This window comes from Lepus europaeus, chromosome 11 (assembly GCF_033115175.1).
Source record: "Lepus europaeus isolate LE1 chromosome 11, mLepTim1.pri, whole genome shotgun sequence".
NCBI classification, from domain to species: Eukaryota; Metazoa; Chordata; class Mammalia; order Lagomorpha; family Leporidae; genus Lepus; species Lepus europaeus.
Window position 1 is genome coordinate 107350125 of NC_084837.1, and position 25040 is coordinate 107375164.

A 25040-nucleotide genomic window follows, 5' to 3' on the forward strand; every position below is an offset into this window, starting at 1 on the left:
AATAATAATAAATATGTATAGAGATACATACATGTACATATGTGTATGTATTTATATGCATACCATGCCATGTTACAATAGGCCACTTAGGGGTGTTTGTGAAATGCAACCAGATTAGTAAAACAAGAAGCAGGTAAATAATAAAAAACAAACAAACAAATGACCCAACAAGGCTAATATGGGAGTAGGCCTTGACTTTTATGATCTTGTTTCTTGTGAGCACAAGTTTGGCTCTAAACTTGCAAACATAACCATCCTCTTAGAAAAGGCAGTATGTCCAAGAACACAGTCCAGTGTTCATTAGACAGGAAATGAACTGAATGCTTACCTTAAACCTCAAATAGTTCATGCAAAAATGGAATTGAAAGCTGGAGTGTTTTTTTTTTTTTTGGTGCAAAAAAATTTCTTAATCCAGGTGTAGTTTTGTTCATAATAAACATTTTCCATGGATTATGAAAAGAAAGGTTTTGCTCTGAAAGAAACTCGTGGCTTTGAGTCCCCTGTCCATGAACTGTTAGCAGTACCTGCACGCGATGATTCCTGATGTGTGGACCAGAAAGAAACCCTGCACAAACTTCTTACAGGACACACTGCAGGCTCTGAAGACCCTGGCGGGGTTCCTGGGGTCTCACAAACAGCACAGGGCTGTGCCTTACTTTCCCTTCCCTCTCAGCGGGCTGCATCCCATTAAATTGTCTTTCGGTCAGAGACTTTGGGTGCCTTTCTCTGCTTCTTGCATTTAATGCAGTAGGGCACCCTAGGGCAGTGGTTCTTGGATTTGGCTATAATATTTCCGTCACCCGGTGCTATGCTTTGAATAGAGTTTCTCCTCATCAGAACTCATGGTGGGGGCTGATCCCCAAAGGAACAATGTTGAGAGGTCTTGGGGCCTGAAGCGGAATTAATGCTTTTCTCATGGGAATGAGTTCTCACCTCTGTGGGACTGGATTGGTTGCCACAAGAATTGGTTTTTGGGACACAAGCCTGGCACCTCACCCCGGTCTCTCCCACACACCCCTGCATCCCTCCCATTTTGCCACCGGGAGTTGAACCTCCACGAAGCCCTCACCAGAAGCCGAGCAGCTGTTGGTGCCATGCTTTGGAACGTCCCTGCCTCTAAAACCTTAGGCCAGAATAAATCTCTTCTTCTTCTAGACCACCCAGTTTGCGTGTTTTATGTAGTGATAGAGTAAGACACCGAGGGAGCGTTTACAAACTCTGCTGCCCAGCTGAACCCCATCCGTCAGAATTTCTGGGGATGCGATCCAGGCCATTGAGGTTATTAAATAATAACAGGTGATTGGGATGTGCAGCAAAGGTTGAGAGCCCCTTTTGGAAGTTTCTATGGTCAGAGTTGATATCCAGCTTCTACACTTCAGTATGCCTTACTGGTTGTTAAAAGAAAGAGTCTGCCTGGACCCTGTCCCTGTTTCTGATCTGTGCAGGCCACTCTGCCTGCAACCTCTGACCCCACCGTAATCTGACCACAGTGGGTATAACACTTCCTGCCAAAGGGACCTGCAAGACCTTGTCCAGTGCTACAGCCAGCACCTGCTGTGGTTGACCCAGCCCCTGCCAGACAGATTAAGAATGTTTAAAACCACATCTGCCTATAGGAATGGGTGGATTATACACTGGCCAGGGAATTCTCCATTCCCTATATTTCATCATACAGTGAACCTGATACTGCCCCCACTCCAAGGCTTTGTAAAATACTGTGCAATTTTCATGTAAATCATTCAAACTCCTATCCTTTGCTGCTCAAGTACTGGTTTAGTTGTGAGGCTACCCCGGTCTGTGAATGCATAATGTGGGCATGTTTTAATTCTCAACTGTTTTTTTAAAGATTTATTTTATTTATTTGAAAGAGTTACAGAGAGAGATGGAGCCAGAGAGAGAGAGAGAGGGCTTCCATCCTCTGGTTCATTCCCCAAATGGCTGTAACAGCCAGAGCTGAGCTGATCCGAAGCCAGAATCCAGGAGCTTCTTCTGGGTCTCCCACGCAGTGCAGGGGCCCAAGGACTTGGGCCATCTTCTACTACTTTCTCAGGCCATAGCAGAGAGTTGGATCGGAAGTGGAGCATCTGGGACTCGAACCAGCGCCCATATGGGATGCTGGCACTGCAGGCTGCAGCTTTACCCGCTGCACGACAGCACCGGCCCTTCAACTGTTTTAAAAGAGTAGAACAGATCCATCTGTTGGCTTCTGTTCACTTTGGAAGAGGACTATCACCGCGTTTTTCTTCTTAGGATGTCTGTTTGAATTTGCTTTTCTTTCTTCTCTCCCCTGCAGAAATAAAAGCAGAGATGAAGGCAAAACTCGCTGAGCAGCGTCCCCAGATCCTCAGCGTCCAGAGAGTGTACATTCAGACGAGGGAAGAGAAGCAAATTAACCTGACGGTCGGAAGCAGGGCCTACCTGCTCCCCAACACGTCCGTGATAATTAAATGCCCGGTGCGGCGGTTCCAGAAGTCTCTGATCCGGTGGGAGAAGGACGGCCGCTGTCTGCGGAACTCCAAACGGCACGGCATCAGCAAGTCAGGCTCGCTGAAAATCCACAGCCTTGCAGCCCCCGACATCGGCGTGTACCGGTGCCTGGCAGGCTCGGCCCAGGAAACAGTGGTTCTCAAGCTCATCGGGACGGACAACCGGCTCATCGCACACCCAGCCCTCAGAGAGCGCGGGAAAGACTTTCCTGGCGTGGACCGCCACGAAGCCAACGGCGTGGAAGCCACGAGGCATAAGATGTGGCAAAAGTGGAGTAACAAAAACGAGCTTTCTCTGCCTGACGGCCACATTCGGAAGCAGCCTTTCCTGAGAGCCCTGTTGGGCCACTGTGGCGACTCTGCAGGTGACGCCGATGCCTGGGAATTTAAGCACAAGCAGTTTGAAGCAGCTGTCAAACAGGGCGCCTACAGCATGGAGACAGCGCAGTTTGACGAGCTGCTAAGAAACATGAGCTTGTTGCTGGAGACCAGGGAGGTCAGTGATGACCTCGCGTCGCAGGTCATCTATCAGATCGTGGCCGAGTTCGCTAAGGGCCAGCAGACACACGCGCAGTGGGGGGGCATCCAGGAAGAGATGCCTCCTGTGGCTCAGCTCAGGGGGGAGACCGGGAGCGTGCCTCAAAATGTGAACCTGAAAAACTCAGGCAAGCTGACGTTTAAGCCCAAAGACCCTGCTCCTGCAAGGCGAGACCACCCCACCTCGATTTCCTTCAATAAAACAATCAATGCAAGCATTGGGAATACCGTGTACATTACGCAGAAGACAGAGTTCATCAACATACTGTGTGATCTCACTACTGCCAGTGAGGCCACATACACGTGGACCAAGGATGGAGCACTGCTACAGCCCTCAGCGAAGTAAGTAGAATCAGCGTCCGTTCCTCATTTCCCTCGCCCCTTCTTAATGGTTATTCCAGTTTTCTGAAACAGATTTTTGAATTCTTTCTTCCAAGAGTGTATTTCAACAGAGTTCTTTAGGGAAAATTAAAAAAAAAAAAAAAACTAAAAAAAAAAATGTTGGGATGTGTTTTTCACATATGCACTGGAATTTTTTAAATTAAGCCACTTTTTACCCAATCACTACCAAATACAGGATTGGACACAGTAAGAAAGGATTTAAGTGAGGATAGGTTCTCCCTCTGTTCAGCAATTACTATTTGAGAATAAAACCAACATAAGGCCACAACAAAGTAAGTATGTTGGTAACAATCCTACATTACGTTGGGCCTGCAGCATCAGAATTTACAGCGTGTCTAAGAGCTGTGGAATCCCACTGGAGCTCCTGTTAGCCCCATGAAGGTGGCCAGGCAAGGGTTTGCAGCTTTCTGGTGAGCTCATTGGAAAGCAGCCTCCCATTAGGTCATGACCAGTCAGGACCAGGGGCTGCGTCTCCTGAACACCATCAGTGACTTTGAATATCAGACAGTAGCCTCGAAAGGCTGGGAAGCCGAAGCAATTTCCTGTTAATCCTGCAGCTTTTAATGTTAATCTGAAAATAAGGTGATAAGCATCGGAGTTTATTGAGGTGTTCAAAACAATATTCAGTCTGATTGTGATCTCTGTCAGTGTAAAAAAATACCATGTTTCATTCATTTTACATAAGACAGGAGAGGATAACAGACGGTAATTCACATTTGCATTCTTTACCAGCTTCGCATCTTGCTGTTGGCACTCCAGGGGCCGTGGACTTGGTGCTTCCTTCTCCTTTGCATGGAGGAGCTCAAGCTCCACCTTCTGTACCTCCAGGGACGGTGAAGAGCCGCAGGCGCAACAGCAGACGTGAAAGTACTCTGCAGTCCATGATACACGTTTTTATTTTTAAAGATTTATTTTATTTATTTGAAAGAATTACAGAGAGAGATCGAGACACAGAGAGAGAGAGAGGAGGTCTTCCATCTGCTGCTTCACTCCCCAAATGGCTGCAACAGCTGGAGCTGAGCCGATCTGAAGCCAGGAGCCAGGAGCTTCTTCAGGGTCTCCCATGTGGGTACAAGGGCCCAAGATTTGGGCCATCTTCTATGACTTTCCCAGGTGCATTAGTAGGGAGCTGGGTCAGAAGTGGAGCAGCCAGGACTGCAGCCAGCACCCTATGGGATGCCTGGACTGCAGGCCAGCTTTAACCCACTGCACCATAGTGCCAGGCCCACAAGTTCTATTTTTAACACATTCTTTGTGCATTGAACATAATATTTCTTCTGGGAAACACCAGAAGAAATCTAGGTACAATTCAGTGTTTGAGATAATAAATTATTAGGCTATGTTTTAAAATGAAAAGGTAGAAAAAAATCTAATTGTTGGATTTTTTTAACCTAGAACTTTGGACAGTAGAATGCAATGAAATTTTAGCAGTGGAATAAACTTCAAAACTTTTGGCTCTCGAGCTTTTTGATCGTAAGGCCCCTTTTAAGCTTAAGAACAGTTGAAGGACCCCAAGATTTTTTGAGGATAGTGTTGTATCTATTGCTATTCACCTTATCAGAAATTAAAACCGACAAACATTTAAATTAATTATTAATGCATTTAGAAAAAGCAATAAGCCCATTATAGGTTCATGTAAATAACACCTCTTACAAAACAATAACCCGCACCCCAAATCATGAATAGCCACAGAATTACTTTATATCTTTGCAAATCTAATGTCTGCCTTAGTAAATGACAATTGGGTTCTTATACATGCCTGTACTTCTGCTGTGATATTTTGTACTAGTTGAAGTATTTAGAGGAAAAAATACCACATACAGATAGGTGAGTTGGAACAAGAAGGGGTATTTTAATACTCTTTATAGATTATTGTGAATATTCTTTTTGTAACCCTACACCCAAACCGGCCAAATGGCTTCCTCAAAGGTTTCGTGGAATATGGGATTTGAATCTATATTAAACCATATTAGGAAAATGCTGGAAATTTATTCAACACCCAGTTTATCTTGCTTGTTGAATGGACACTTTTTCCTATTAAAGAGTTTGTAACCTCATACCTTGGTCACTCAGAAAATACTGGCTCATTGGGTCTTACAGATCTTCCAAATAAGGATGCATTTCATTGTACAATAGAAAAAAATGCACATGCAATAGTGCTTCAAAAAGGTTCAGAGAAAAATAGAAGTAAAAGATAAATTTATTTTGGTGGAGAAATGGTTTTTTAAAATATCTATGTATATCACCAAATATTCAAGTCTGAATCATAGTATGAACATTTTTGTCACCATTGGTCTGTGATTTCTTCAAGTGGAAATCATATTCCATGAGAAAAGCCGCAGGTTAGCTAGCAAGTCAAACAGGGCACCAGTGCGCCTCAGAATATGGCAGAATTGCTCTGGTTTGTCCTACAGAACATTAAGAACGGGGGTCGAGGTTTAGTAACTGTGACCGCTTCCCTAGAACATTCTTATGTGAAACCAGAATTTTTGTTCTTCTGCAAGTGTGTGGTAGCCCAGCATCCAACGACTAGGGTACACATTGACATCACTGCCTTGCTCATGCTAAGGTGCCTGTCGTGTTTCCACTGCTGTCTTTGCGTGATCAGTACAAAGGCCAACACAGTGAAAGCGGCAGACAATGGCCAATACTATTATAAAAATGGTTTGACCTCACAGACCCCTGGGGTCCATGGACCTCTCCTTTGGAGATTGCTGACCAGAAACAATTGCATTGTGTAAGTGGCACTGAGACAGAGGCTGGAAGTTGAAGATCTGACCCAAGACCACAGAAGCGCTCCGGGGATGGAGCGGAGTGTGGTCAGTTTAAATAAACACCTGTGAGACGGAGCTGACGTCACTGAATGGAATTAGCACAGGTTTTTAAGGCTGAGGCTCCAGGAGCTCATTGTTGAAAGCAGAGTTCTGGACGTGGCCCAGCTGTGTTTCTGCATATGTAAGGAGCAACCACTCAAAACTGAAGCAATTGCAGACGCTAGCGTCGCGGTGCAGCAGGTTAAGCCACCGTTGGCAACACTGGCATCCCATATCAGAGTGCCAGTTCAAATCCCAGCTGCTCTGCTTCTGATCCAGCTCCCTGCTAATGTAGCCGGGAAGGCAGAGAAGACGGTGCAAGTGTTGTGCCCCTACCATCCCCACGGAAGATCGGATGGAGTTCCAGGCTCCTAGCTCCGGCCTAACCAACTCTGCGGCCCAGTCATTGTGGCCATTTGGAGAGTGAAGCACCTGATGGAAAATCTCTTTTTTCTCATTGTCTCTTCCTCTCTCGGTAACTCTGCCTTTCAAATAAATCTTTAAAAAAAAAGTTAAGCCATTGCATATGTCTAGTAAAAATCTTAGTTTTTAGTTTTAAGAGAATAGATCCATTTTTCAATTTCCATTTTTTCTCTGAAACGTACCCAAGTATTCTGTCCAATTTATGTTAATTTTCTTCATGTAGCAAGGATTCTTACCAGCAGATATATTTTCCTGAGTCTCATAAATCTTTTCCACTGGAATAATTCAGAAATGGAACTATGTGTCTGAGAGCCTTTATTCAATGAGAGGAAAGTATTTCTAATTTCAACAGTTTCTCAGAAAACCGTGATTTCTCAAAAGGAAGTCCAGAGAGTTTCTACAAAAAAGGAATTATTTGAGAATTGTTAAATCATACAGATATATATATATATACAGATGAAAAATATCCTTTAGTATGTTGTTTTTAAATATGCATGGTCTTACTTATACTTTTGTTGTTATCCTACTATTTCTCCTCGGTAGAGGTTTTTAAAATTATTTGTTTATTTTCATTTTATTTGAAAAGCAGACAGAGAGACATATGGAGAGAGAGGTCTTTCTTCCTGGTTCACTCCCCCAAATGCCCAGGACTGAGCCAGGCTGAAACCAGGAGCCCAGAACTCTATCTGGGTCTCCCACGTGGGTGGCAGGGACTCAAGTACTTGAGCTACGTCACAGGAGGCACATTAGCAAGAAGCTGGATCAGAAGTAGAATAATCAGGACTTGAACCAGACACTCTGATAGGATATGCCAGCGTTCCAAGGGGCAACTTAACCCCTCTGTCAAACACCTGCCCCCTCCACAGAGATTAGACAGTGAAATTCTAGCCCTGCTGGTAGCTAGGTCTGCTATACTCCTGTCGTGATCGGGAGCTTTCGCTTTTGACTTTGTTTTTCAGATGTGTGTAGCCAGAGGGTCTTGTATCCTGTATGCGCCTTTATTCTGTTCTATTCTAATCACTCATATATTTGGGCTTTGCACAGTGACTTTTCACAGATGTGAATAAGATTTGCCTGCTGCCCTTTAAAAAAAAAATCACAGCCTAGTGGGATGAAATCGTTATTTTGTCAAATAAATATATGAACCAGAGAAGAAGTTGGGGTGGGGGCGGGGCAGAAAATAACTGTAGGAGCATTGGGGAAGTCTTCATGGAGAGAATTACGTTTGGCCCAGGGCTCAGTGGGGAGGTAGGGGTTTGCCAGAAAAGGCAAAGGGCATTTTTCAAATGAAGTGAATAGTATGTGCAGGAGCTGGGGGTGATGAAAGATCATGGAAAGTTCTGGAAACAGAAGTCCATTTTGGCTGGATCATAGAGCAGGCATCCTTAAGTGATGGGAAATGAAGATGTAGCTGAGCTGAGCTCATGAAAAACAAACAGCATGAGGGGTCATGGGGGTGGTGGTCTGTGAGCTCATGAAGAAGCAGACAGCATGGGGGGTCGTGGTGGTAGGGGTCTGCATTGCTAAGATCTAGAAAGGGGGTTGGGAAATAAGGAAAGTAGGGACCATGACACGGTTGACTTAGAAGCAGACTCCAATCGGCGAGAAAACAATGAAATTAAGGTAGGACATGCGCTCATCACTGCTCTAACTAACTGATCGGCTAAGATACAGCTGACCAGCTCTGATTCTTGGGGTGGCTTTTACAGCAGGTTTTTAGGGGTGTCAGTGATTGGGAAACCATAAGGAACTATGCAGGGCAGCCCTGATTCTTCACAGCATGGTCCAAATCCAGCAGGGAACACAGCCTTACTGTTGTCACCTCAACTGACTTCATACAAGCAGCAACAGTGAGACGATTGTCCTTGGCAAAGCTGCCCTACCCAGAGCCCACTCACTTCCCTCCCGTGTGAAAATCCCCACTGAAAATCCGCACCTGCAGTTGGATAGAAAGAATTTGGGCAGAAAAGGCAGCTTTGGCATCCAGCAAACTACTCAGTTTGTTATTTTGTCCTTTTGAAAAATGCAGCAGAGGGGAGAGCGTTTGGCAAAGTGGTTACGTCCCCTTTTGGAATTCCCTTATCCCACTGTCGGACTGAATACCTGGTTTGAGTCCTGGCTCTGTTTCCAATCCAGCTTCCTGCTAATGCACACCATGGGAAGCAGCGAGTGATGGCTCAGGTACCAGGATCTTTGCCACCCATGGAGAGACCCAAGTTGAATTTTGAGGATTCCTGGCTTTGGTCTGGTGTGGTTCTGGACGTCTTAGGCATTTGCAGAGTGATCCAGAGGATGGAAAATCTCTCACCGTTTGTCTCTGTTTCTCTCTTTCAAATAAAATAAAACTAAATTTTAAAAAACATAATGTGGTAGATTAAGCATTGAGTCCATCCAGAAATGGCTATTTTCATTAAAAGTGCCTTGGGAAAACTGATTCTACAAGCACTATCCAACTCGAACATTCCTATAAGGCCAAATGCTTGCTATGTTCATCCTCTGGGATCCCTGCCAGCCCAAACCCTACGATTTTGTGGTCTTCTGTCTCTGTAACCTGCTGTGGTCCTGTGGAAGTTAAACATGTCCCACGAGTGCCTCCTCTTTTTGACTGTCCTACAGAGTAATTTTCGACGGAACTGGGAAAATACAGATAAGGAATCCTACAAGGAAAGAACAAGGAATCTATGAATGCCACGTAGCCAACCACCTCGGTTCCGATGTGGAAAGTTCTTCTGTGCTTTTTGCAGGTAATGCCTACGTGTGACAGCTGGACAGTCTCCTTTTGCTTTGTTTTTTAACAGTGAACGCCAGAGCAGCGGGTCTCAAATTTAGCCCTGCAGGGCTTGGTGAAACAGAGTGCTGGACCGCACCCCCAGAGGCTCGGGCTCAGTAGCAGGCTTGGGGTGGAGGCTGAGGATGGGCATCCTTACTCTGTTCCTAGATTGAGTCGACATTGCTGCTCTGGAGACCACACGCTGAAGCTGGAGTTGGCTTTAAAAAGTGGGAATTAGTGAGACAGGGTTTAACTGCTGGTGTTCGTGTAACAGAGTTTGCATTTTTAAAGTTCCTCCAGCCAGGGAGAGAGAATAATTATCATTTAAGGGTTGGCATTGCCAATCCTTAAAAACACCTGCAGAACATTGTAAGTTTAAAGTTAGGGTATGTCTTCCTAGAAGGTAGACAATGTCAGTTTTGTATGAAAGTGTGTTTTTGTAATAAACAAACCATTTTTAGGTGTAAGATGGTAAGCAGTGCTTCCTTATGGTGGCGTCATGTTCTGGGACTGAAAATAAAACTGAAAGAGCCGCTCCCCAACTCCCTGCTCCGTGGGCAGAAGAGAAGAGGGACCACATCAGGAATCAGAACCCAGCATTTGGTGAACTAAGTGCTCCGCTGTGTGGCAGACGCTTACGATTCAGTAACTGAGGAGGTGGGACCAGTTGGTTTGAGAAGGTCCTTGGATCTGTTGGAAGACATTAAAGAGATCTTCCAGCTCACTTCTTTTCTTTTGCTGGGATTTGAGCTGAATCCTAGACAGGGGAGATTCGGTCCAAGCACACACACAAGCTTCTTAGAAGAGGGTCAGCAAGAATTGTGGCCTCTACCTGCCTGTTGTTTCTCCCATACAACTTTGAATGAGCTCTGAGCCCTAATTTTATTCTGGCATCAATGTGTCAGTCTGACTGTGGCAGAAAAATTCCCTAAGGGATGATTTAGGTACCACACTTACATATTTTTTTAAAGTCTTAGATCCTTTTTTTCTTTTTAGATTTATTTTATTTATTTGAGAGACAGAGTTACAGAGAGAGGTAGAGCCAAAGAGAGAGGTCTTTCATCTGCTGGTTCACTCCCCAATGACTGCAACGGCCAAAGCAGAGCTGATCCGAAGCCAGGAGCCAGGAGCTTCTTCCAGTTCTCCCACACAGGTGCAGGGGCCCAAGGACTTGGGCCATCTTCTACTGCTTTCCCAGGCCATAGCAGAGAGCTGGATCAGAAGTGGAGAGCAGCTGGGATTTGAACCAGTGCCCAAGTGGGATGCCAGTGCTGCAGGCCAGGGCTTTAATCTGCTGCACAACAGCGCCGGCCCCCACATGGAAATTTTTAAACACCTGTTTGAATCTCCTTCTGCACCAATACGTTTGTGCTTATTAATAGTGGGGATACCTCAGGGCTGGCGCTGTGGCACAGTAGGCTAAGCCTCTGCCTGTGGTGCTGGCATCCCTTATGGGCGCCGGTTCATGTCCTGGCTGCTCCTCTTTTGATCCAGCTCTCTACTTGTGGTCTGGGAAAGCAGCAGAAAATGGCCGAAGTGCTTGGGCCCCTGCACCCATGTGGGAGACCCAGATTTGGAAGCTCCTGGTCCTGGCTTCAGATCAGCGCAGCTCCAGCTGTTGTGACCATTTGGGGGAGTGAAACAGCAGATGGAAGATCTTTCTCTCTGTCTCTTCCTCTCTCTGTCTATAACTCTGCCTCTCAAATAAATAAATCAAACCTTTAAAAAATAGAGGGGTTACTTCTTGTTACTCTGGTGCAGACTGTGGAATGGGCACTTGGCAAATGTTTTAATTAATAGAAACTTTCAAAATGTGAGGGTCTCCTAGAGGCTACTCCACCCAAGACAGCTGCTACCAGAGGATGGGCAGAATGATGAGGGCCTTGTCCCCTGTCTCTATCAGTCCTCTCTCCCAATATCTCACACACCTCCTTCCACAAAAGAATCAGATGGCCCCAGTCCCTGGTGTGTGCGGGCCCTACATTAACTTACCCAGGGCTGCATGACAGAGATGTTTTTCCTATCCTGTATTGATTTCTTTGCTTCTTCCGAATGTCTTAGTTCCTTCTTTTTCAAACTATAAAAGAGGAATTTATTCTCATTTTTGGATCTAAAAACAGAATTCCCTCATCATCTGTATACAGTTTTGCAATACACCATCCATCCATCCACTTACCCATCCATCCATCCATCCACCTACCCATCTATCCATCCATCCATCCATCCATCCACCCATCCATCCATCCACTTACCCATCCATCCATCCACCTACCCATCTATCCACCCATCCATCCATCCATCTATCCACCTACCCATCCATCCATCCATCCATCCATCTATCCACCTACCCATCCATCCATCCATCCATCCATCCATCTATCCACCCATCCATCCATCCACCTACCCATCCATCCATCCATCCATCCACCTGTCCATCCGTCCACCCAGCCAACCCTCCATTTCTCTATCCATTGAGCACCTGCGGCTGTGGCTGTGTAATTCCCCATGGTGCACCATGAAAGATACAGAGAGAACCAGGAATCTACCCTGCTCTCAGAAATCTCAACTATGTTTACCCAATGCAGCACAGTTTGCCAACTAACTAAAGCCTGACCTTAACATAGTTTTCTGCTCTCTTTGAATTAAGAGGCACCAGTCATCTTGTCTATTGAAAAAAATATCACGAAGCCAGAGCACAGCCATCTGTCTGTAGTGGTCGGGGGCCGTGTGGAAGCAGCCCTTCAAGCAAATGTGACAATCCAATGTCCTGTAAAAGGTAAGTGTGGTCACTTGCAGTGGGAGGGTGTGCAGCCAGCCCAGTGGCGTCGGGAGATGCCAGCTGGCACTTGGGTGTTCCACATCCCACCCTGATGGGCTTAAAAATCTGATTTTCCAGCTTTTTAAGTGGACCTAACTCTCAAGGGTGAGCTCACACCAGCTCACGAGACTGAGGTACAAAGTACAATGCCGCCTTGTTCACTCCAGTGTTCTGTGATTGCCACATGCAGTGCAGTGTTCATTTGGCAGGACCTGAGCTCCGTCCCTGTGGATGCACCTGTAGGAGGCACCAGTCTGTAGTCAGATGGTTGCCTGTTGATGGAGTTGGAACTAAGTTTGCTGGAAATTGTGGATGTGTCCTCCAAGCGGGCAAAAAGCTACAGTGGGCAAAGCCACAGAAGGCAGCAGGAAGGTCAGTGTATCCTGACTTGAGTTTCCTGGGTTGGCATTGGCAGCTGTGCCTCAATGGCTGTGTTTACACAGCAGACAAACAACCTTTCCAATGGACACATTCTTCTTTAATAGAAATAGTGTTTCCTGTCTGACCTGGCCACAACAAAAGGCCATTCTGTCATTAGGCCATGAATTCTCAAGTCGACTTTTCACCTGTCAATAAGCATCACAAGGAAAGTTCCAAAAGTTCATGGAAAAGGGAATTGAAAGATAAGCTTATTTTGGTGCAAAAAAAGTTGCAATCTGTGCACACAAGAGGTCTTCAAGCATGCATGAAAATGCATTTTACAAAAGAAGTTGGCATGGATTTCAAAAATATTCTGCACCCAAATAAATGTATCCTTTTAATTCCAACTTCCACGAATGTTTGAAGCACTCTCACATATACTGCACATTTACAGGGGCCAAGAAGGGTGGGGGTGAGTGGAGTTTGTGTGAATAGCGTTAAACCAGATCCTCAGAGCGATTCATGAATTCCTCAAAATGGACATCTGTTATGTTAAGGTGACTTTGTAGCTGCCCTTTGGTTTTGCTGTGTTCGGTTAACACTCTGGACGACTGTATTTCCCTAATTTCTAAGTTCTAATGAGATGCCTGCAGCAGCAGCCACTGATGATGAGTTTTGCTTTTCTGCTGCTCCCGGTGACACAGTGGATGTGCTGTGATGAGAGGACCCGGGACATACCCACACGGTTCTTAGGCTCCTTCTCCCCCATCATGATCAGTTACTTGCCTCGCTTCCAGCTCCATAAACAGTGGAATTTTGCTAACCCTCAAGCTATTATTTTTCACCCCTTGAAGTCCCTGGGGACTATGCAGAGTTTAAAAAAAAAAAATCTCTCCAGGCTCCCAACTGACTCTACCCACAAATATGTGAGTTTTCTGGCAAAATGCACCTGCCGTTTCGGCAGAATGGGCCAGCATTCCCTGGCCCCAGCGAGGAGAGAAGCAGAGAGGAGTGCACAGATGCCAAGCCACAGACGTCTGAAGTTCCCGTGGCCCTGCACCTGCACAGGATCCTGAAATGCAGACCTGGCTTCTACTAGGAGAAACGCCCACTAGCTTTTTTTTTTTTAACCAACTCATAAAAATTGTACTTATTTATGGGGTATCACGATTTTTTGATACATGTATGTGTTGATGTATAATGTCCGAATTAGGGTATACATATCTATCCCCTCAAACATTTATCATTTTTTAGGGTGAAAACATTCAATTTCCTTTCTCTAGATTTTTTAAAAGAAAAATAAATAGTAAGTTGTCATTATCTTGAAGCCCAGAACTTCTTACGGTGGGAACTTAGTTCTTCTCTTCCCACTGTTTCTCATCCATCACTACCCTTTCAGATGCACCAAGATCATGTGTAGAGTGTGTCATTTTCAAAAACCTGTAGAGAAGCCTCAACTGTTAACGTGACTTCAAAATTGTTCATGTCTACTGGCATTTAAAAGACAGCCTTGCAGAGAGAGGAGTCCCTGAAGGGATGAGGTATATTATTTGCTCTCATAAGTTAGGGGATGGAGTGGGTGGAAACTGTTTGGGGAGTAAAGCCTCCAGCAAAGACCATGAAACCTGCCTTACTTTTGCTCTCTCAGGTAGGCCCAAGCACTCCGGCAACATCCCCTGCCCTGTTCTCTTGTGGGCACAGGGCCCGGCTTCCTCCCTGCAGCCCAGGGATGGCAGGGCTCAGCTCCGCACTCCCTTTCTCTGCTCTCAGCTCTTCCTAGGACTATCCTGTTCAGTCCTTCTTGGCCTGACAACATCCCCCGTGGACTCAGACCGCAGGAACTCATCAGGTCTTACCTTTGCAAAATAAGACCCATCTCTGTCTGCACCACAGCCATCCTGAGCCTGGTACCATTTTGAAGACTTAAAAAAGTATTTGAAAGGATCGGGAAGAGGGGGGGAGAGAGAGAGAGAGAGAAGCTCCTATCTGCTGGTTCAGTCCCCCAAATGCCTGTACTGGCTGCTGCTGGGTTGAGGCCAAAGCCCAGAACCAGGAGCTTAGAACAGATCTCCCACATGGGTGGCAGAAACCCAGCTGCTTGATTTTTTAAAAAGTTATGTTATTTTAGTTATGTGCCATTTTAAACAACCTTGTAGTGAACTTACAGTGTTTCCTTAGCCTTCTGTGGATACTTGTCTTCTTAAAGACAGATGGTGAAGTTGATAACAGGTCAGAAAGCTAGGAGGTTTCTCTCACTAGCTACTATATGAACATAGGCAAGTCATGGATCTTTCTTACTCTCATCTCTACAGCAGGAAATATACTGTGTTAGTGGAATAAGGGATTTTGGTTATCATCTAGTCCATCTTCGTTTTATAGATGAGGATATTATAACATAATTTACCTTTTTAAAACATTTTCATTTGTTTGTTTGAGAGGCAGAGAGACAAAATGGGACAGATAGATAGACAGAAGGAACTCCCATAAACTGGTTCACTTCCCCGATGCCTGCAACAGCTGGGGCTGGGCAAAACCAGGAGCTAGGATCGCAATCTGGATCTCCCGCATGGGTGGCAGGAACCCAGTTCCTTGACCCATCACGGCTGCCCCCCAGGCTCTGTGTTTGCAGGAAGCTGCAGTCAGGAGCCAAAGGTGGGCGTGGAACCCAGACACCCTGACATGGGACTTGGGCATCTCAGCCAGTGGCTTAACTGCAAAATTGAAAGCCACCTTACAAATTACATTTTTATATTGCAAATTAGAATTCCTGTAAATCCGTGAGTTTTCTTTTATGGGTCAGTCGTCCTTAAAATACTTCTCACTGATTAGTAGAAAGTCAGGTTTGTAGATCCCTTAGCAAGTATTTATAACTTCTAGACAAATTTCTATTTCTCTGTTATAGCCAAATGTTCCATTCAACCCATGTACTCAGTCTTAGAGATATTTTCAAGAACCTAAAAATCTTTCTTTAAGGATTAAAAGTTCTAAATTGCAAGTTATTTGTTTTGTCCTTTTTTAAAAAAATTTTTTTGTCTGTAAAAATGGCTGGGGTAGAGGGCTGAGCTGCACCCTTCCTGGCACCTCCTGCTGATAAAGGAGAAGACCCTCTCAGGAAGATCACTGATGTGATATCAACAGCTCCATGTTTTGCTTCTGTTCATGTGAATGCATAGTAAGACTGTCTTTCCTTCCATTTTCTGTTGTATGCTTGTTCTGGTTCCTTGTCCTTCATTCCTTACACAGCAGATGATGGTTCAAGTACTTGGGTCCTTGCCATCCACACGGGAGACCCATATTGAGTTCTGGCTTCTAGCTTCAATCTGGCCCAAGTTGCGAGCATTTAGGGAGTGAACCAGTGGATGTAAGATCTCGGTATCTCTGTCTCTGAATCTCTGTCTTTCAGATAAATCAAAATTTACTAAAAGACAATACTCATTTTATTGGTGAAACTTTACAGTTTTCCCATTAAAGCACGATAAAAGACAAGATACCCTTTACCACTGCACCTGCTCAACTCTGCCTGAAAGCACCAGCCAATGAAATAAAACTATGTTGAAAAGACAATGAAAGTTTAAGAATTGAAAAAGTTTTCTCTTTGTTTATAGACATTTTTTTGACAGGTAGAATTAGATGGCGAGAGAGAGAGACAGAGAGAAAGGTCTTCCTTCCATTGGTTCACCCCCCAAATGGTCGCTACAGCCAACGCACTGCGTTGGCCTGAAGCCAGGAGCCAGGTGCTTCCTCCTGGTCTCCCATGTGGGTGCAGGGCCCAAGCACTTGGGCCATCCTCCACTGCCCTCCCGAGCCACAGCAGAGAGCTGGCCTGGAAGAGGAGCAACCGGGACAGAATCCGGTGTGCCGGCACCGCAAGGCAGAGGATTAGCCTATTGAGCCACGATGCTGGCCATGATAACTTGAATTTTTAAAAAAAGTTCTACAGGATTGCTGGAATTTAGCAAGCTGATTCTAAGAATAATATGAAAGGGCAAGAGGCCAAGCATAGCCTAAACATTGGTGAAGAACAACAAGGGTGAGATTTACTCTATAAAGCATAAAGAGCTCCTATAAAGCTGGAGCAGCTACAAAAATGAGGTGCTAGCAGAGGAACAGACAGATGAATGGAATGGAATATAGGGCCCACAGCAATCCTAACATATGTGAAAATTCAAAATGTAATAGCAGTAGAATTAAAAATCAGTAAAGAACAGACTATTAAGTAAATGGTGATGGGATAGTTGGCTATGAAAACAAAAAATTAAATACCTAACAAAGATCAATTCTAACTGGTCTAAATACCTAAATATTGAAAACATAACTTCTAGATTAAATGCAGGACAGGGGTGGGCATTGTGGTGCTTCTGATTAAATTGCCTCTTGGGGTACCCACACGCCCTGTCAGAGGGCCAGTTTGAGTGCCCGCTACTCTGCTTCCAATCCAGCTCCAAGCTTATGTAGGCGGCAGAAGATGGAACAATTATTTGGGGCCATGACACTCATATAGAAGGTATAAATGGAGTTCTGGGGTCCTGGCTTTGGCCTGGCCCAACTCTGTCTGTTGTGAGCATTTGGATAGTGAATCAGTGAACGAAAGTTATATCTCTCTCTCTCTTTCTCTCTCTCCTTCTCTTCTCTTTCTCTCTCTCTCTCCCTCCCTCCCTCCCTCCTTCTCTCTTTGTCGCTCTGACTTTAAAGTAGATGAAAATAACTAATTTTGTTTTTGACAGGCAGAGTGGACAGAGAGAGACAGGGAGAAAGGGCTTCCTTTTTGCCATTGGTTCACCCTCCAATGGCCGCCGCGGCCAGTGCATCGTGCTGATCTGAAGCCAGGAGTCAGGTGCTTCTCCTGGTCTCCCATGCGGGTGCAAGGCCCAAGCACTTGGGCCATCCTCCACTGCACTCCTGGGCCACAGCAGAGAGCTGGCCTGGAAGAGGAGCAACCGGGACAGAATCTGGCGCCCCGACCAGGACTAGAACCTGGTGTGCCGGCGCCGCAGGAGGAGGATTAGCCAAGTGAGCTGCGGCGCTGGCAGTGAAAATAACTAACTTTTAAAAAATATTTTAAAAAATAAAATAAAGCACAAGATATATCTTTATGGTTTTGGAATATAGGAAGATACAAAAAATAAATGTCATAGAATAAAATATCCGTTAGTGGTGAAGGTTGCAGAATTCTGCGAATATGCTAGAATTACTGAACTGCACACTTTTAAAGGTGTATAATTCCCCAGTATGTGAATCATATTCCAATAAGATGCTTTAAAATATTAATACATATTGCTGTGTTAAAATGATAAAGTTCTGACACTTGGAAGACACTCTAAACAAATTTAAGTCAAGAAAATATTTATTTTAGGTTGGCGCCATGGCTTAACAGGCTAATCCTCCACCTTGTGGCACCAGCACACCGGGTTCTAGTCCCATTTGGGGTGCCGGATTCTATCCCGGTTGCCCCTCTTCCAGGCCAGCTCTCTGCTGTGACCCAGGAAGGCAGTGGAGGATGGCCCAAGTCCTTGGGCCCTGCACCCGCATTGGAGACCAGGAGAAGCACCTGGCTCCTGGCTTCGGATCAGCGAGATGAGCCGGCCGCAGCAGCCATTGGAGGGTGAACCAACGGCAAAAAGGAAGACCTTTCTCTCTGTCTCTCTCTCTCTCACTATCCACTCAGCCTGTCAAAAAAAAATTTAAAAAAAAATTTTTTTAATTTATTTGAAAGGCAGAGACAGATATCTTCTATCTGCTGGTTTACTCCTCAAACGGCTGCAATGGCCAGGGCTGGGCCAGGCTGAAGCCAGGAGCCCAGAACTCCATCTGGGTCTCTCACATGGATGCAGAGGCCCAAGCACTTGGGCCATCTTCTGCTGCCTTCCCAGGTATCTTGGCAGGAAGCCAAGAAATGGAGTAGCCAAGACTCCAGCTGGTGCTGTGGCTATGGGATGCTAGGGTCACAGGTGGTGGCTTAACCCATTGCACCACAATGCAAGCCCCAGAAAATACATGTTATACAGCATTCAGAATAAGTAAGTAACTCCTGTCAGTCAATACAATAACAAATACCCAACATAAAAATGAGCAGAGGATATAATAGGCAGTTCTCAGAAAGGGAAACCCTAATAGCTAATAAGCATATGAAAATCCTGTCAGGCTCACTAGTAAGGAGATTAAAACAGAAGTGAGATTCCATTTCATGTCTATTCAACTTCAAAACCTGAAGAGTTTGCTACTACCAGGGATTGGCCAGGTTTGTGGAGAAATAGCATCTCATGTGCTTTTGGTTACAGTGTATATTGGAAGAACCAACTTAGGGAAGAATTCTGTAAAATTCCACATTGAAGATGCTCAGGAGCTGATGTGCAGTGAGTTAGGCCATCGCTTGCAAGGCTGGCATCCCTCGGTCTGACTATTCTGCTTCCCATCCAGTTCCCAGTTAATGCACCTGGGAAAGCAGCAGAAGACGGCCCAAGTGCGTAGGCCCCTGCACCCATGTGGGAGACATGAATGAAGTCCCAAGTTCCTGGCTTTGGCCTGGCCCAGTCCTGGCTGCTGTGGCCATTTGGGGAGTAAACCAAGTAAACTCTCTCTCTCTCTCTCTCTCTCTCTCTCTCTCTCTCTCTCTCCCTTCTCTTTCTTTCTCTGTCTCTCTCTCCCCCACCATTCTGCCTTTCAAATACATAAATCTTAAAAAAAAAGATGCTCAAAATCAGAAATTGCACTTGTGAATATAGCCCTTGTTCCCAAAGAGACAGCTACAAGCATGAATATTGTGACGTTGTTGTCACAGCAGAGAGAAGAACGATGCATTTCGTGTGTCAGTGTCAGGATTGTTACTACCTCTGGGAGACAAAAGAAGGGAAAGTTTAGGAACGGAATTTGAGCTCTAGCTGGAATGTTTCATTGCTTACCAACTTCTAAAGCAAAGGTAGCCAAAAATGAATGCTCGTTGACTTTGGGTAAAAGACATGTGGTTATCAGTTTTGTTGTTTTGTTGGCTCTCCTCTGGCCCTGCCTCCACATTGCTCTGAGACCTGGGGACTATTATGTAGTCTCCTTGCCTGTTGGGTTTTGTTGCACAATGAGAGATTAGGATGCAATGACCAGGAAGACTTCCTCCAGTCCTGAAATTCTGTCTTTGATTTTTGGTCTTTGAAGAACTAGAGAACCAAATGGTAGTAAAGGTAGGAAAACTGCTGAAACTAAGATAGCTGGCCAATCAGAACTTAGAACTCAGTGCTAAGAACCTTCACCGAACACTGAGTAAACTTGGAGGAAACCCAGAAATAATCTCTGAGAATAGGCAGAATCAATGTCCTTTAGAAAGGAGTTACTTAACGCTAGAATACCAACCCATGAAAAACCCAATGATCTCTATCGTGCTTTGAAGTTTTAAAAAGGAACCAAATAACGTAAGAATCTGTGATTCAGCGAAACCAGAATTTAATAGATTTGAAAAAGGCTTTAATTTACCAGAAAGGTAATGTTTAAGACAAAACAAATTAATGGAAAGAACATAAATATGGAGGGTGAGTGGAGATTTGCGCAACCTTAAATGAAAATGATTCAGGTCTTGGTCTTGTCCCCATGAGCTCAGAACGCACGGATTTTTCTAGACATTGAAACTCCAGCCACTGTGCCCTGTTTACCTGCCTTGAGCAGCCTCACTCTTGCCTCCAAAAAGTCATGAAGAAAAACGTGGAATAATATCTCCCCTGAGATAAGTAGGTAAGATCAGGTTGAAATAAAATCTTGGGCATTAAACATGGAAGCACCTTAAAAATGCATGCGTGCTGACCTCCTCTTTTGCAAATAAGGCCAAGATATTTAAAATTCATAGTAAAGTATGAAAGCACCTTGAAAAGTTTGTGAAAGATGGGATTAAAGGTGAGTTTATTCTGGTACAAACTTATTTTAAAACCATTTTCATGAACTCTTGAAGATTTCTCATATACATGAGTTTCAAAAGTTTACATCAAGATCAACTTATCTTTTGTTGTTTGAGTTGCATTGTTTTTCTTGTTTTAAAAAAATTATTTACCTAAGAGGCAGACAGCCAACCAGACAGAGAGTGAGTGCCACCATCTGTTGGTTCATTCCCCAGATGCCCATAACAGCCAGGTCTGGACCAGGCCATAGCCAGAAGCCAGGTCTCCCAAGTGGCTGGCAGGGACTCAGCTACTTGAGACATCACCCATGGCATCACAGGGTGTGCATTAATGGAATGCTGGAACTGGAAGTGGAGCCGGGACTCAAACCCAGCACTGCAGTGTGAAATCTGAGTGGCCCAGGCTGTTGTCTTAACTGTTGGGTCAAATACTTCCTCCGAAGTTATCATTTAATTCCATTTTGCACTTTTTGGAGTACTAGCATATTAAGAGGGAGAAACAATTTTATAACCCCATCAGGAAGTTATAACCATTATTTTAATTTTGCTATATTCCTAAAACCCTTTCTTTGTATTTGAATCATGGAATTTTCCCATGTTTTTAAAAAATCATAAATATTATTCAATGACTACACCAAAGTATCATTGTGTGAATATAGTATATAGTTAAACCATTCCCTTAGTTTTGGAAACTTAAGCTGTTTATGCCATTTATCCTAAACCATTTAAACTTCTCTAAAATTCCATATGCTAGTAAAGAAACATTTTTGTGCATGTAACTTTTTTGTGTCATTTGGATTTTTTTAGATTTATTTGAGAAGTAGACTTACAGACAGAGAGAGGGAGAGACAGAGAGAAAGGTTTTCCATCCGCTTGTTCATTCCCCAGATGGCCACAATGGAGCTGAGCTGATCCCAAACTAGAAGCCAGGAGCTTCCTCCAAGTCTCCCACGTGGGTGCAGGGGCCCACGCACTTGGGCCATCTCCCACTGCTTTCCCAGGCCATAGCAGAGAGCTGGGTCAAAAGAGGAACAGTAGGAACACAAAGCGGCACCCATACAGGATGCCGGCACCACAGGCAAAGGCTTAGCCTACTACACCACAGCATTGGCCCCATTTGGATCAGTTTTTTAAAAAACAGAGGAATAAGAATTGGAATTCACAGGGAACTTCAGAATTCTTTGTAACTTGATGGGCGTTAAAATGTCTTTAAATCTGTAATCATAAAATTGCTTTGTAGAAAGTCTGAACCTACTGGTGGTATAGGTTTAAGTCCTTCAACCCTATCATATTTTAAAGATTTATTTATTTATTAAAAAAGTAAAGCAACGACTTGTTCACTCCCCAGATGGCCACAACAGCCAAGTCTGGGCCAGGCCAAAGCCAGGAGAAAGGAGCTCCATCCTGGTCTCACATATGGGTGGCAGGAACCCAGATACTTGGGCCATCATCTGCTGTCTTCCCAGGTGCATTAGCAGGAAGCTGGATCAGAAGCAGGGCAGCTGGGACTTGAACCAGCACTTTGATAGGCGATGCCAGGGCTGTAAGCAGCAGCTTAATCTGCTGCACCACAATACCAGGCCCCTATCTTAGCATTTTTTTTTCTTTTCTGCTTGGGCAGGGGAGTGGGCAGAAGTTACCCACACAGTGTCTGTAGACGCAGAGAGTGTGAAACATGGATCTTGTGGGGTTGACACAGGGCACGTGGCTGCCGCAGGAGATAAATGGAGGCATAGAAGGCCTTTCACATCTGTGGGATGGTGGTCAGTCTCATGAGATATCTAGTCCATAAATCTAAAAGGATTTTCTTAATCAGGATTTTTTTGGGGGAAGTTAAAAATGCTGTGGAATAGACATGGAAATCTTATTGCTGTCTGGCTGAGTTATTAGCGTTCTTCTCTGGGTTTAATAATTTCCTTTTCGGTGCAGGATCTGGAGAAAATAGTTGTGGTGCAGTTGGATTATGTGGTCAAATTCCTAAACGTAGTCTCATCACTCTGACACTTATCTCCCTTCCCCTCGATCGCTGGTTTATACCAGTTACATAGGGTGGAATTTAGAGGTAGTGATTCTCAAATGTCTGTAAGTCACAAATCCCTTTGACCAATTAAAAGAGGTAAAAAGGAACCAACCATCTGTCAGAAAAATACATTACTGATTTAAAGGCATTTCTCTCCTCTCTCTGTCTCACTTCTGCCTATGGTGGAGACATCTACCCATCCCCCTCCTCCCTTCCCCTTGCAATCAGTCAGTCAGTTACAGAGGGTTGACAATCCTGTCCATCTGGCCATCCATGCAACCAGCATCCACGCGAGTTCCTTAGTGTGCAGAAACAAAAGGATCCGGTTTCTACAGCTGTGGAGACCGAGGAGTTACAATGCCATGGCACAAATGCGAAAACAGAAGTGTTTATAAAGTGTAGCGGACTCATGAGAGACTAGGGAAGACTTCTCAAGAGCTAGAGGTTTGTACAAGACATGCGTGGCCGCTGGGCCACTTGCAGCAACCAAAGGAAGGGCCTTTGAATCAACACAGCATATATGCAAACGCTTAGAAACACCAGAGGGCCTGGCTTGTTTATAAAACCACAGCAGATCCCTGTGATGAGATGGTGGTGGGGGCAGAGTTGGTTTGGAAGAATCTGCAGTTGGGACCAGATTGTGAAGGGCTTTTCGTGTCATGTTCAAGTCCTTGGACTTCATTTCGCTGGCAGTGATGAGATAAAAGTTTTAATCAGGGTGAGCCAATCTGTGTTTTCCAGAGAGCGTTCTGCCTGCGGTATGGCTGGGAGATTAGAGAGGAAAGAAATTGCAGAAAAACCACACGTTGAACTCAGCCCAAATTGCCTTAGTGGTCGCTGATTGCATTGTTGGGCCTAAAACCTGCCAGTCACGGAAGATATTAAATTGAGATTCCATGCCCCTAATTTATTTAGAAGAGAGCAGAGATATCTCACATCTAGCAATAGATGTGTCATGAATGAAGGGGCTGGGAGACAAGCGTCCCCAGGCTGTGGCTGGGTATTGGCTGTGTTGCAAAGAGTTCAGGATTATGTACCGAAAGGCAGCCTCTTGGTAGAGAACCTACTGAAAGAAGCATCAAAACGTATCATCAAAGGCAACAATCTTGGATGAGCTCCTCACGTGGGTCAGCTTGAGCCGTCTGCTACTGAGGAAACACGAGCAGACAGGTGCACTGCTTGTCCTGGTATTCTGCGCCTAAGCAGGGTGAAAGCTAAGATTCAAACTCGCCTCTGCATCACTCCAAAGGAACCCAACAGCGGAGACTCTGGGTTTGAGGCAGCAGATGGGAACCACGTGGTTGATCTAACCAGAGGGAAGGACGTTAAGGCAGAGGTCTGAGTCGGAACCACGGAAGTGCTTGGGAACAGGAATCAGAGGCTCGGGGAGAGGCGACAAACCCTGGCCAGACCTGGTCTGGAGAGTTGTCTCCAGGCAGCTGTCTGTAGAGACAGAAAACACTGAGAGGCTGGCCTCGTGCCCACCTGGCTCAGGCCCCAGGCTGCTGGAGTGCCGAGCTGGACGTGTCCAACCACCATCGCTGCAGCAATGGGACAGGAATTCGGCAGACTGTGCCCCATCTGGCAGTGACTGCCCACTTGCCCACCCAGCCCCTGGTGTACTTGGCCCAGACCTCTTTGTGCTCGTATTTGGATTCTGGGTTTTGAAGGTTAGAACAATCGCCTGTTCTTGGAAGATCCACTGCAGCTCGGATCTGAGAAATGATTTGGGGCTCACCTTTTTTCAGTCTCAGTGTCCCATTGGAGGAAAACGTGATCTCTATATGACCAGGAAGTAGAAAGAAAAATCTAGAACAAGGTAGCTGGGTATGCGAAATACAAAACAGAAGTGCTGTTTGAGCAACTCTCAAACTGTCAGACGTAGCGCATGAAACCGGGGCTCGGGCTTCGGTGTCGACACCTGCTGAGGGTCTCGAAGCATCCAGACCACAGCTACTGTGACCCAGCCCAATCAACAGCAACCCCGTTTTACCACCCAAGTATCTACGCATGACACCTATTGTCAGTCCCACCAGCGCTTTTCTCTGGCTTCAAAAACTCTCAAGCCGGTGCCGCGGCTCACTAGGCTAATCCTCCACCTGCGGCGCTGGCACCCCAGGTTCTAGTCCCGGTCGGGGTGCCGGATTCTGTCCCGGTTGCCCCTCTTCCAGTCTAGCTCTCTGCTGTGGCCCGGGAGTGCAGTGGAGGATGGCCCAGGTGCTTGGCTCCTGGCTTTGGATCAGCACGGTGCGCTGGCCACAGCGGCCGTTGAGGGGTGAACCAACGGAAAAAGAAGACCTTTCTCTCTGCCTCTCTCACTGTCCACTCTGCCTGTCAAAAAATAAAAATTCTTAGACACCAGCCTCACACTAACATCCACCCTGTCAGTGGCCACAACACCCATAGGCCCCATGTGCTTTAATCACAGAATTCCACGTTGTGGGCCCATTTGTTCCTTATCCGCCACATCACCATGGCCCATTCTTCCCTGCACCATCATTAAACCGTATCTTCAGGATCCTCGCTGCTGCCGAA

The 25040-nt window shown here is 45.4% G+C and overlaps 1 protein-coding gene across 2 annotated transcripts in view; it reads left to right on the plus strand.

The window, feature by feature from the left end:
• ADAMTSL3 (ADAMTS like 3) overlaps positions 1-25040 on the plus strand; it is a 390931-nt gene that overhangs the window by 316507 nt on the left and 49384 nt on the right. For both annotated transcript variants that reach the window (XM_062206333.1, XM_062206332.1), the window contains exons 21-23: positions 2294-3365; positions 9278-9405; positions 12079-12207. In XM_062206333.1, coding sequence (XP_062062317.1) covers positions 2294-3365; positions 9278-9405; positions 12079-12207 — 1329 coding nt within the window. The remainder of the gene's footprint in view (positions 1-2293; positions 3366-9277; positions 9406-12078; positions 12208-25040) is intronic.